General features: G+C 27.7%; 1 protein-coding gene across 2 annotated transcripts; it reads right to left on the bottom strand.

The window, feature by feature from the left end:
- Positions 1 to 6,987: 6,987 nt before the first annotated feature.
- Positions 6,988 to 11,372, bottom strand: LOC111026905. 2 transcript variants are annotated; one of them, XM_022305084.1, is made up of 4 exons: positions 11,218 to 11,372; positions 10,204 to 10,305; positions 9,925 to 10,123; positions 6,988 to 8,376 (listed from the first exon to the last, which is right to left on the bottom strand). In XM_022305084.1, exons 1-3 carry the CDS (start codon positions 11,342 to 11,344, stop codon positions 10,020 to 10,022), a joined length of 333 nt encoding a protein of 110 aa, XP_022160776.1. In that variant the 5' UTR covers positions 11,345 to 11,372; the 3' UTR covers positions 6,988 to 8,376; positions 9,925 to 10,019. The 2 variants fall into 2 exon arrangements, with proteins under 2 accessions (XP_022160776.1, XP_022160777.1); XM_022305085.1 differs by lacking the exon at positions 11,218 to 11,372 and adding an exon at positions 11,064 to 11,165.
- Between the last annotated feature and the right edge of the window lie 3,864 nt (positions 11,373 to 15,236).

Below are 15,236 nucleotides of genomic sequence, written 5' to 3' on the forward strand. Positions count from 1 at the left end.
GAGCTGTATGTCTTCCTCTATTTTTCTTCAATATAATATTTAAGCTTATAAAATTGCTGTCTGCATCCAAACTGTAATTAATGTTTAGTATGAAAGGTTTTTCAAATGATGTCGATACTACTTTCACATTATTCCACTTAATAATATTATTATCTGTTGACATTTTACAGTTTAGTCCTGGATTGTCAACTAAAGGTTTGAAGTCCAAGAAATCTTGATTACACATTTCAAAGACAATATAGGGTTTTTTTACTTTTGCACATCTAACAAGAGTTACTCACTGTGCCGGAACATAAATAGCTTTATTTTTTTTGGGCACATTCAATAACTGCATGCATATTATCCCCCTCATTTTGGGTGTGTCCTTTCTCAAGGAATGTATGCATGATATTAACTTTTAGAGAGTAGGCAGCGTACTCCCACATTGAATATATAAATCTGTTGCGATTTTGTCCGGCACAATTATCAGAGTAAAAACTAAACTCCTTTATACCATTTTCTTTCTTTATCTTCATAAATTTTAAAATACAAGTAGAAATTTCATTTGATCCACGTTTACCATCACTTTCATCCCACATAAAGCAATACGAAATCATTTTCTGCTCTTTTTTTATCAGCATTTTTTCTTTCTCTTGCCAAAATCTTATTAGAGATGTGCTCATCATATTCAATTTGTAAATTATTTTTTTGTTCTGGTGTTGATAGTCTGTATTGTTCACATATATCACACATATCTTTCTTGGGTTTAAAAAAAGCATAATTATATTCATTATTAAAAATGTCCGAGTATTGTCTTAAAGTAACATTCAGTACTCTGGAATCAGTAACTGATGGATTGTTTTCAACCGATTCTAAATATAAACGATGCATTTTTGATATCGATAGATTACTGTCAAATATTCTCTAGTATAATGTGAGTCGACGATTGGAAAACGTTCAATATGTTCCATAATTTGTTTTTTAACATTATCCTTTATGGCATGAGGTCGGCTTCTGTGTTTTCCTCTTTGATCTGAAGGTATAGTAGGAGATTCCTTAAGCTTTGTACAAAAATTCGTAATTATTTTGTCCGAAATTGCTAGTGTTTGTAAGAACATCTTTTGACAAACTTGAATGTCTTGGTTGTTTATTGTAAAATTATATGTTCTGGAAAAGTTTCTTCGTGACTCAGATTGGTTAGTACTTTGCTTTTTTAAAAACATTTTAACATTTTTGGAAATGAAATCCCACTGTCTTGTATGATCACCTAATGCCCAGTATAAGTTAAATAATAGTTTGCGTTCCTCTTCATTCACTTTGCCACTGCATTTCAACCGACAACTTAATGGGCATGGTGGACCCATTTCTTTAGCTTTTTTTTTTTTTTTGTTTTCACTACTAAAATGTTCCTGTCCACTATTCAACAATTTTTTTCTTTTCACATCCATCCACTCAGAATAGTTTATTTGGCGTTTTCTTGTTAATTTAGAGCTTATCTGTGTTTTCATTTTCTTTTTATTTACAGTAGTCGAGTTCTCTCCCTGTGTTACAAAAATTGAATGCCATGATAAGATTATTATTTAACTAAATTAATGAAAAAATGATTTAAAATACATAATAATTTATTAAGTTACCAGTGATGGACACATTTTTGCATTTTGTGCTTATAAAGCAATGTGAACTTCCTATTTTTTATTTTTTTTTATGTAATAAATTACCTATATATAAATGATTCTAGTATATAATAATATACAATAATTATGCTAGTAATTAATAACTGATAAAGATTGTATAGGCAGGTATTATACAACCTACTATTAGGTACCTATATAATAGGTACCTAATAATAATAACCTATCATTATTGCCGTTTAGATACTTACATCATTAATTTGTTGATCTGTTAAAATAAGTTCTATGGGTGGAATATATTCTGGATCACAATCACTGTCATCATTTAATAATTCAGCTGGTTCATCTTCAGAACAGGAATTATTAATAATATGTAAATCATCTTCATCCTATATTCAGTAAAAATAATATTAATTTATAGGTACTCAACTATTACATTTTTTATACCAATATAATAATATTAAACCTAATTGGAATAAAAATAATTATTTAAATATTAGTTTAAGAAGCTATTATTATTTGTATTAAGGCATTTTAAATGTTACCTACATTGAATGTAGTATGGTCAACACACAATGTGTCATATGTCATAGGATACTCTTCGTCACTGGTTATTATCCCATACTCATAGAAGTCAAAAACACTATCAGAAATTTCTGATTGTGTTTCACATGAACCCAAAAACTTTAAAAAAAAATATATATTTATCATTTAATACTTTATTATAAGTATAGGTAGTAAGTACATTATAAGTTAACTTTATAAGATAATATTATAACTTATGGATACCTACCTCATCACAATTGCCATCATCACCAAACAGACATTTAACACAATATGATTTTGACGGTTTGTTGCAAATGAGAAGCCATAATAATATTATTATAATGATTTATAAGTTATAATATAATTATTAGGTATATTATAGTAGTATAATATGATTAAACAGTAGTATAGTTAAAACAATATATCACACAATATTTAACACAAGACATGCGTCAATACTCAATAACAATGTAATAATTATCGGTAATAAGGAATAACTAATATATTTTTATTGTGAATAATAATAAGAAATAAGAATTAAGATTATCTATTATCAACAATATTACTATTTGGATTTTCATATCACAAACTATAAATAAAACATTATCTGTAGTTACTTCTATTTTAAATAACATATTACCCACGAAAACAGACGTACCTAACTAAAGATAATGCCTTTTTCTGCGGAAAACTATTTTTAGTGTTTATAACAGCGGCTTATTTAGAACCTCTTTGGTGAAATTAAGATACTGCCGTTTTCGTTGGAATATTGAGAAAAATATTCTTTATCAAAATATGTAATAATCAGAAAAATGATAAAATGTGAGTTACTGCCCTTTTCGCTGGAGTTGGCGAAATATGCAATTGCATAGAAATCCGCGCTCTAGTTATAACTAAATATGACTCAGAATTATTAATTTTGCTAATTTAATTTGATGAGATGTAGTTGAAAATGTTTTTGAAGTCCTAAAAATTTTTCTAAAATAAAAACATAATGATCCGTGCACTTGTTATTCTCTTCGTCAATCCAATTTAATATTAATTCATAATTTTTTAAAACTGTTAATAAGTTCGATCTTAATTTTTTCTTATGTTGACATTTCTCAAATATTGTTTCAAATGTAGACAAAGTATTATTATTTTTAGTTACGTGATTTAATTATTCTGACGGTGCCATGAGTCCTGAATATCAGAATAATTTTTATTAATTAACAGTATTTGATTCTTGTCATTTAAACTTTTTTCTATTATTAGATTTATCTTACATTCGATACAGTTAAATTTTTTTAAACATTTATTAGCCAGGTATCCTGAAAAATATGCCACAGAACAATTTTCCAACTTAATAGTTTCATTAAATTTTTTCGTGTTACATTTTTCTGATATTATTTTGATTGTTGAGGAAGACGATGACGAGGATTCTGTGTCCGAACACGATTTTGACCCTTCATTAATGTTTTTGTCAGGTGTAATAACATCTTGTACTAAAGAAGGATCGTTTATGTTTTGACTAATTTCACTGTTAGTTCCTATTGAAGTTACTAAGGAAAACATGCATGTGCTTCTAAATGAAGTTCTGATTGTTCTCGCCGTAGGATTTTTATTATACCCGCCTTTCTGTCGAAAAATTGAAAAAAAGGTTTTCTAGTGTATCCTGATTTAATATATTTGTAAATAGGAACTGTATATTATTGTTTTTCTTTTCATCGTCAAAAAAAACTCAAAACTCCGTTTATAGATTGAGTGAATCCGCCAAAGTATAGTGGGCGAGTTACTTTGCCTTTAACAATAATTTTGTAAAGATCATTGAAATAATTAGTTGCATTTACAAGAAATTGTACGCCTGAATTGGGTAATGCACAATTATATGGATTGTCACTGAATAAATTTCTGCTCTTTAGACAGTCAAATAGATTATTCATAAAATCTATAAAATCTGCTTTTTAATTCGGCTGTAGATATACATGTTCGTAAAGCAGATGCCACTGAGTGACTAAAAATTTGAGTAGCCAATTTAACGCTCATTTTTTGAAACGAGTTTGGGTGTTTATGAGCTTCAGTTATTTTAAGTAGAGTATTACTTTTTTTATTTTTTTTTGTCCAAGTTATAAGTTGCTATGACACCATTAAAAGATATTATTTTTTCATTCTTTTTAAAAGTGTTTCCGATCAAATTATTTCTTACACTTTTAAGAAGATGAGGCGTGTCAAATAAAGAAATAATTTTATTTTAATTTACATAAAAATAAGGCTTATTTTCCGTAACATTTAATGACTTCAGAGCACTTTGGTTATTCGAACCTTGATCACAAATTATAACTTTGGGTAAAATAGCAATATCAAAAAGTTCTTGCAATACATTTATAATTAGGTTTTTGAGAAGTGCATAATTAACAGAAGAATGAGCAAGGAAATAAGAAATAGGGATTTTCCAGGGTGAATATATACCTCTTGCCATGAAGACTAAACAACTATTTGCGTAATAACTTGTCCTTCCCTATCTACCCAGATCTTTGTAACCTTCTATAAAGTCGAAATCTTTAGAATATTCTAAAAATTCTTTTATTGACATTTCATCGAAAGAAATACTACAAGCTTTTTCTTTGTACTCCTTATACTCAATTTTTTTTTTTAAATGGACGAGAAATATTTTATCGAAACCGGGTAAAAATTTGAATTGACTAATCCAACCTCGAACTGTCGACGGACCTAGTACTTAGTAGGTTAAGGTTCTGTAATCTTAAGAAATGATATGTTGCTGGTAATTTATAAAACATTGTTAATGCTAGATTTTTTTCCTCGGTGGTCCATTGGCGACGTTTATTTCTAAACTGCATAGTAATAATAGCTCTTGAATTATTGGATGGAAAATTATGTGAGGAAATTAAATTATTTAATTGGTTACGGTTTTTTAAATTATTTATTCTATTTTTCAATTTGGAAATGTGTTTTTTTTTTATTTCGCATGTGATGTTGTTGGGTAAACATATTTTGTTTTAATTGTTTTTGCCTAGGAGTATCGATATATTTACACTTAGGAAATTTACTGGAGGATTTACCGCAGTTAAAATATTGGCACGTACTACCAGGCATTATAAGAACTTAAAATTAAAACTTAATTTAGTTCTAAGAAATTTTCTTTTTAAATGTCAATAATTATAACAGAACAGTTGTTCAACTCAACAGTAGTACTTTATAGCATTGATTTTAGCTTTAACCATATACTAGTATATGATCTAAGGATTTTAGAATATAATATATTATATATATTCTAAAATCAATGCTTTATATGTACCTTAACAAGTCATATGTGAATAATGTTGTGCGAAGATTACGATAACAATATAATATTGTGAATTGTGATCGCCAGAGCCGTCCGGAAAATACAATAATAATAATACAACGTTAATACTTAATACAATGATATTGGTAAAATTAACGGGCGCATGCGATAACAATGCACAACTTGAGTTTTTAAATATACCATGGCTAAATAACTAGGTATGATCGCAACTTTGTGATACGCAGGTGTCATGGGCGGCACTGGCAGTGAATATTATCACTTCGATTTATCAGTTTACAGCACGATTTAAGATATACTGGTTACACATCGAATTGTGATAAGGAGACCGTCTAACTGAATACCTATATCAGCTATGGAACTACTGACTGGCGCCATCTAGCGATAAATGTATTACACCGATATAAGACACTGATTATTTTTACCGCGCTTTTTAAATACTACCAATTGATATTGAAAATTACATAATAATATATTTTTTATTTATATAAAACAATAGAGAAATATGATGATATTCTCATGTTCTCAACTCTGAATATTGATAACTGTTGTCTGTTACCCACGATCGATGCTATTTGCATAAATTCAGTGTAGTGTAATTAAGTTTGTCTTATTTTAACATGCGGTGTTGTGTACCGAATTGTATAGGCAATGGTAGTACTTTTGGTATACCTAAAAATGCAATTAATTTGTGGAAAAATGCTCTTGGTATAGAGTTGAAATCCAATTATAGAGTATGTGAGGTACATTTCAAAACTGATGACATCATTAAGACATGGGTTTCAGGCCAAAGTCAATTTTCGGTTAGTGAATATTAATCTATTACTTAATAATTTAGATAGGCTCAACCATAGATTAATATTGATCTATGAGTTCACCTTAATTTTTTTAGTAGTTTTAAATATTATCTCTTAGATATGTTACAAAAGGCCTAAATTACGGGAAGGAGCAATACCTATTGATCGAAATTCTAATGTTATGGTATGTATTATTCTGTTTTACTTTAAACATAAAATTATAATTACAACAAAAATGTGTCTTGTCACATTGCATAAACAGCTAGATGGTAGAGAAGCTTTGTATAATAAAGAAAATAATGATTTTCAATCAGATTATGCTGTTGTACCAAAAAAAAGAAAGGTTTGTACCTATAATTTAAAATAAATATACATAGATTCTAGATACAAGGAAGGTATAATCTCTTGTTCTTTTTTTTTTATATATATTCGAAAAGATAAATGAAGATGTACATTTAGATCACTCCTATGGTTACACGAGTGAGGAAAATAAATTTCCTGAAGTTTCAACAGTCTTAACTAAAACAACGCCATACCAAAATAATAAACAAATAGTAATTAATAGNTAGTAATTAATAGATATAAACATTTTATTTTAATAATACAAAAAAAATTATGTCTTTAATAAATCTGAAATCTACATAATGATTATTTTAGGAACCAAAAATGGCATTCGCAGTTACAAAATTATTTGACTTAGTACTAAATTCGTACAAATTGATAAATATGCCACCAAAATGGTACATTGATATTGGGCATAAATCAAATAATATAGAAACTTTTATTGGATTTCACATTTTGGGCCCTTATAGAGATGACTTCTCAAGAGCCATAGAAAAACAAATAATTTTGACTTTAGGTATGATTAACATATTATATCCAACAAATAATAATTACAATTATGATTAAAGTTAGTTACAATTTTATAACATTTGTGTTTAATAGATTCTACCTTAATCATCCATATATATGGTACGGTAATAAATACTGAAGATATTGGTTTGTCTTCTGATTACAAACCAGAAAGTGTAGAAGATTTGGAACATGTCATAGGGTTGTTGAACAAATTACAAGTGTGTCATGGTTCAATATTAACCAGTAAATACACTGAAATTAAATCAACTTTTGGCCCACAATTTGTTGAATCGTATGGTCAATGGCGGCATTCCAATTGTACAAAAATAATTATTAATGATATTAATGGAAGGTGATTTCAATATTGTTTTATGATATTTCAACTTATAATATTATCTATATCTATAATAAGTGGTAAAAAGTCCTAACACTTTAATTATTTAAATATTATGTTAACAGTAAAATTTGTGTATGGTGCAAAAGGCTATGGTACATTATTAAAAATAAAAAAGCTAGACTTAATTCAAGGATATATTTTTCACCCAACAAAAAGAAAAAGATTGATAAAATGCAAAAAACAAAGGACATTGTCAAAAAAAATTATTTAAGAGCAACTATAAAAATAAATAATATGTATGAAGCTTTAAATACAATTAAAAACGAAATGGTTGAAATATCAGATAAAAATTTAAATCAAATTTTAGAGAACTCTAATGTTCCTAACAGTCAAAAGGACTTAATTTTTGAGATATTTAAAGCTTCTAAAGTTGTTAACCCTAAAAACAGAAAATATTCTGAAAACTGGATATTACTCTGTTTGTTGTTTCAAATAAGGTATAGCTGTACATCATGAGTTGTAGTAGATATTTTAATGATTTGCTTTCATTTAGATCACCAAGTGGGTATAAATTTTTGCGTGACCATAATATTCTTCCTTTGCCATGCATCAACACAGTTCGGAAATATTTACTTGCCATAAAAATCGGTTGTGGATTTGATCCAAATTTATTCAAACTTTTAAAAAAGAAATTTTCAACCAAAAATAAATTTCAACGAAAAGGCATACTTTTATTGGATGAAATGTTCTTAAGGAAGAGTATTAGTGTGAATAGTAGGACGCTAACATATACAGGGTTAGAAGACTGTGGAGATGAAATTGAATCCAAACAAGAAAGCAACTTGAAGGCAAACCATAGGTTAGTCTTTATGTGGCAAAGTCTAGGAGAAAATGTAGCACAACCAGTAGCAGTATTTGCTTCGCATGGACCTGTAAAAGGTAATAATATAATATTATTCTTATTGAATAAAAATACCTAGATAATATAAAATTATTATAATTATTCACAGGAGTTGATCTAGCTAAGTTGGTTGTTAAGGCTATTTTATTAATAGAAGACTCTGGAGGAGAGGTAGTTGGATTAACTTCTGACGGGGCTTCTACTAATAGAACCATGTGGAATTCATTAGGGGTAATTGTATTAACACAATATTAAATATTAATCATCATTTTATTTTATTTTTAATAAAATTGAACATGGTTTAATAGGTTTCACATAAGAAAAATGATTTTAAAAACTATTTTATAAACCCTTTCGATCCTTCAAGAAAAGTTTTTGTATTTTCGGACGCCCCTCATCTTATTAAAACAGTACGCAATCGTTTACACACAAATAAACAATTTCAGGTAGATTCAAATTAAATTGATTATATATAATATATTATTATTGTAAATCTATTAAAACAATTACATTACACTATAACTATAACTATAATTTGTTTATGCACTTTAGATTGATCCTTTAAAGCCGCCAATTAAATGGGAATTTTACTATAAAGTATTCAGCATTGAAAGCAATAGCCTAACTAAAGTATGTCCTAGATTAACCAAACACCATTTTGAATTAAATAGCTTTTCTAAAATGAAAGTTAAAAATGCAGTTCAAGTATGTATATTTTTAATCTAAATAGTTTTATATGAATCAAAAATATTTCATATTTATTTTTATTTTTGTCTGGACTTAAGATTTTTAGTAGGTCTATGGGTATAGGCATAGAATTTTATAAAAAAAAACATTACGAGTGCTTCAAAGATTCTGAGGAAACGGTCAAATTTACATACATCATGAATGATATTTTTGATGCACTCAATCGAAAATATCCAGCAGAAGGAATAAGACCAGATAATAAAGATTTAAAGGTTTTAATTAGTGTTGCATGTAATTGTGAAATGTTTATGTTATAGGCCTGTGAAAATATATATATATAATTTAGATCTATGTCATAGAAATAGTAAATGTATAATCTATATTAAATATTTTAGTGGAATGCAATTTTTAGTGTTAACATTTGTGTTTTTTGTGTAGTAATAAATAACAGGACGTATGTATGCTATGAATTTATGTCATATTATGTATAGTGTATTAGAGTTAGAGTAGTGTGTAAACTGTATACATGCAATGTTAATTTATTAGATTAGGTAAGTACCTAAAATTGAATATAAAGTTTTTTAATTGGTTACAGTAAAATCATTTGAAAACAGATTTGTGGATAAATTAATTAATTTGATAAAATAAAATAATTAGTAATAAACCTTGCTCTAGGTTTTGAGTGAAGCCATAGTCTGGTTAGATGAATGGGAGTCTAATGTATCCAAAGGATTAATTGAAGAAAAATATTTCTTAACTCGACAAACATATGAAGGACTCAGAATAACAATACAATCTACAATAGATTTAGTGAAGTATTTATTATATGAATGTGATTTCAAGTATGTCTTAACTGCCAAATTTAACCAGGATAATTTGGAGGTACTTACTATATTGTTATTTTAATGCATCTTACACATCATTACAAAGTACGAAACTATGACCATTTCTGTCTTTCATTTTTGTATTTATCTTAATAGAAGTTTTATGGAATAATGAGGCAAGTTTCTGGTCCAAATGACCACCCAACGGCACCAACCTTCCTGCAGTTGTACCGTATGTTATCTGTATACACTGCTGTGAAACCGCCTAAAACAGGGAATTGTACAGTAAATGAAGGTTAATATTTTATTTAACAGAAATATTGCTATTTATCTAATACCACTTACCGGTGTTTATAACAATTGTGTACATGTTGTTCTTTTTAGAATCTATACCGGTCATATCAATATCAGACCTAAAAGAAATTAAAAATGATCCTGCTAACACTCCTGAAAGAATAGAAAAAATAAGTAAATTAAAAGAAAAGATAAATCAAATTATTGAGGATGATTGTTGGGACATTGATGATATTTTATTAGAACATAATTATGCCGATTCTAATGTATTTGATTGTATTATATATTTTTTAGCTGGGTAATTAAATATACCTATATATCTTAAATTATATTAATTTTTGATGAAAATTTTACTTAAGTATAAATAATTTAACGATTGTTAATTATTATTATGATTATTTTTTTTAATAGGTATATAGCAAGACGTTTAGTCAACAGAACAAAATGTGATATGTGTATAAAAGGGTTGAAAACACTTAACACTTCAGAAAACTTAATTGGTAAAGAAGCCGATTTAATTAATATGAAGACAAAAGGGTTTCTTACTTACCCCAATAGTAATTTATATATTATAATTAAACACATAGAAGAATGCTTTGCCATACATGCCAATTCAAATGATGTTTTTGAAAAAACATTTGAAGAATTTTTCAAAAAAAATATAAATTTAAAATTTCCATGTACCATTCGTCAACATCAAACGGATATGCTAACAAATATTTTTTCCTACTACATAACTATGCACATGAGGCAATATAGTTATATGCAAAACCAAGCTAATAAGAAATTAAACAAAACAAAAAAAAAGTTGTCAAAATTGGTTAAAACATAATAAACTAATGTTTAAAATGAATAAAACAGACTGTTGTCGTATAATAATACTCGATAGTTAATAATCATAACATTTTTACCTGAAGTATTTCTCATTTCTTGTTACGGAATAAAATATAAATACCTACCTACTTGTAAAAAAAATCATATTAGGTATAAACTATAAACTATAAAGTATTAAGATTAAATAATAAACTTAGAAGTTAAGTAGGAAGTTACTTATTTAGTACATACGACCGTTGCCATAGTACGTTTTGGATTGTTGAGTTTCCGCATAAATGTAGCTAGATGGCGCCAGTCGGTAGTTCCACAGCTGATTTGGAGACTCAGTTTGACGGTCTTGAAAAATGCATAATATCATAGGCCGATGTTCAACCTGTATATCTTAAATCGTGGTGTTAACCCATATTTGTTAGTTATTAATAATAAAAAAAAAAAAATTATAATTGTGTGTAACTACTATCAAAACTACTATTAGTGTATTTGTCTCCAAAATTATTTTGTTCAACCGATAAATTTATTGCACCTTGTTCGGTATCTTGAGCTGCATGATATAAATATGGATCAGGATCTTGCCTGTCTTGAGAATGAGAAGAAATTCTCTGGTAATTTTCGGAACGATAATGATCGTAATATTGTTTATTTTGTTCTTTTTCAGCTATTTCCTCAAATTCTAATTCAGAAATGATTTCTGAAACTTTTTTTTTTGCAATGGCTTGACGACTTGACGTACAGGTGAAAATGTTTTTATAGTTTTACCGTAACTTAACATTAACATCTCAACTGGATCGAGTGCACTATGAGTAACTTTTTGTTTCTTACTTAAATGTTCCAAAACCTTATCAATGTTAGATGCTGCTGCAGGAACTTGTTTATTTTTCTCACTTTTTAATGCTGTTACTGGAGGTGCTTCGGGTAATTGCAACTCTTCGGTACAGTTAACGTCTAGTTGTTTGTCATTAGAATCATTATCTTCATTAGAAATATTTATTTCTTTATCCTCTACAGGTAAAACATTAGACAAAGTACTAAAACAAAATAAAATATTTATAGTATAATAAATTTTTTTATCTTAATATGAAATATTAATGCGAATACATGTATATACGTCATATTCAACATATTATAATACTTACGCAGCAAATTTAAAATGTGGCCTTAAAAATTCTAAATGCTTAGCCCAAGTCCAGTTTTTATAGCAATCTAAATGCTTTCCTTTAGAAGCACCTGCAGCCTGTCCCGTAGTTGTACTATTTGCTTTTAAATATTTCTGGTAAGAATCCCTCAAGTTCTTCCATTTATTTTTTAAAATTTCTCCTTTAAAAGTTAAAATATAAAATAAACACATTTTAGTGTATAGGTACCTATCTCAATAACTATATAGTATATTTATATTAATTAGTAATAAATTACCCATAATAATATGTAAAACAAGTATTTATAAAAGGTTAAAACATTTAATAAATAATGAGTGTATAGACTGTATATAGAGTAGAATTTGTAAATTTTCAATAAAATAAATTTTTTCAATATTTTTGAACTTCTAATGGTTATGAAAAAAACGTGCCTATGTATTTTAATATTTACCAACTGCTACTACCAACTTATGGAGAACCTTGTATTAAATTCTCAAGTTTTTTGATCCAATGAATACAGTCTTATTGACATTTATAGAATAAAAAATTTTTAAAAAAAAAAACGGAAAATTTATAATTTCTATAAATAACTTAAAAATAGTTTGAATATGTTATCAAGTATAGAAAATGCCAATATAAACATCCAGTGAAAATGTCAAGTGTCTACGGTAATTTGTTTTAGAGTTACGCCAATATCTAAAATCGATTTTTTCAAAAAATTGATTTTGCGTAAAAATCCCCGTATTTCCTTAATTTTTTTTTATTGTTTTTTCCGGTTCTTTTGAAAACTACTGTGAATTTCTAAATTTCACATCCCCAGTGTACGAACTAGATTCTCTTTCTAACCTCAAAAGCTACTGAAGTTGAAAATCGAAGCATTATTTCGACAACTTATCGTGTACACACATAAAAAACACATCATTTTAAAATCAATATTCGCTCCGCTCAAAATCTATAATTTTTCATTCTGAATATTTGTAGTCGTTAAAATTATGAATAATATTTAATACTTATTTTGACATGTAAAATTATAGTATATAGTAAATATTATTAAAAAAAACCTTAGTACGAACGTTATTTATAGGATTTAGGTAAATTTATTATTTATTTGATTTTTGGGAATAATTCGAATAATGCCCAACTCTGGTAGGATAAATCATTATATATATAAATGTATAACAAAGACTAGTGTCTAGTACAAACGACATTTTTATTTAAAAATATAGGTTATTAAAATAATATGAAATCTATTAAGTAAATTTATCATTTAAACAACTTATTTGTATTAATTATAGAATATTTTAATTTTAAGATATTTATCAACTGGTGATTCCCTGTCAACTATTGGACACAGCTTTCGTGTTGGTTTTTCAACAGTTAGTAAAATAATTGTAGAAGTATGTGAAGCTATAATCAAGATAATGGGACCAATGTTTATGCCTGAGCCTACTACAGCAATTTGGGAAGCTTCGGCTCACGGTTTCTACGAGAAATGGCAATTCCCAAATTGTATCGGTAGTGTTGATGGGAAACACGTTACCATCAAATGTCCGGATAATAGTGGATCTAGAAATTTTTGTTATCTTAAAAAATGTTCAGTTGTTTTGATGGCGATTGTAGATCCAGATTACAAATTTATTTGTATTGATGTTGGAGGTTACGGACGAAATTCTGATGGAGGCATATTAGAAGAGTCTGTAATGGGTAAACGGCTGGAAGCCGGGAATTTAAACGTTCCAAAAAGTACACCATTACCTGGTCAAGAGGAAAATACCCCAATGGTTCTTATCGGAGATGAAGCTTTTGCTTTAAAAAGTTATTTGATGAAACCATTTCCACACCGATTATCAAGAAATGACATTAGACTAGATACATATAATTATAGACTGTGCAGAGCAAGGCGGGTAGTTGAGAACGCATTTGGTATCTTAACAAAAAAATGGCGAGTTTATAAAAGTGCGATCGAACTAAAAGAACAAACTACAAAGCTAATAATATTAACAACATGTATTTTACATAATTACTTGCGCATAAAAAATTGTGATATTGATTACACTTTGGATTCAAACGAAGAAGAAATAACTCAACGAGGGGCCTTACATGAATTTGAAAACACTAATCGAAGAGGAACGAATGAATCTATACAGATTCGTGAACATTTTGTAAATTTTTTTAATTCATAACTTTACAAACACAGTTGTCCCCTGAATTTTCTAATTATTATTATCCTATACTATTGCAGAATATTATGCAGTTGAACACTCGTATACTTGTTTTCAATATTTGTAAACAAATATTACTCATATTATGTTCATATACGATAATACTTTTGATAATACACAATTATTATTTAATGCAATTATTAGTAAATTATTACTATATTAATATTATATACATTTAAATAATGTACTTACCTTTTACTCCGTTCATTTCTAGACTTATGATGTTATCCCAGGTATAATCCTTCTTCCTTATATCTTTGTATTCTGTCGACGTCATATCATACATAAGAGGATATTTTTGCACAACGAGAATTAATTTCTCGATATCTTCTTTTTTAGAAAGATTCATCGTCATGATAACTTATTAAGGTAATATTAAGGTAAGGTAAGGTCGAGTTTAAATGACACTGCGACAGCACAACAGCGAATGGCGAATGAAATGGTGTAGGAACGTATTCTAACATAATAAATACCAACTTTTAAGAATAAATTATTTCAGTAGTTCAGTTCCTTGTACGTGTATTATGAAATTATCAAAAGTCCTTAATTAAATGTACCTAAGTTATACCTACATGTTGTGTAGAATTTCTGGAAATATTAGATAAAGTACCTACTAAACATAAATTAAAATGTAATTTATAATATACAAGATACGATATTATACTCATTATAGTATACGAATATAAAGCTAAACGAACATTTCTTTGAATTTAAAAAGGTTTACACATTATTTGCACTAGATATTACTACATAGATCTCTCGCTACTATTAGTTAGCTCATATTATAATCAAATTAGTTTTGTCAGAAATAACAAATATTATACAATAATTTATGATATAATATATTTATATCTACAATATTATAGGTATACAATATACCTATATCGTTCCGCGG

Source organism: Myzus persicae, unplaced genomic scaffold (assembly GCF_001856785.1).
Source record: "Myzus persicae strain clone G006 unplaced genomic scaffold, MPER_G0061.0, whole genome shotgun sequence".
Lineage (NCBI taxonomy): Eukaryota > Metazoa > Arthropoda > Insecta > Hemiptera > Aphididae > Myzus > Myzus persicae.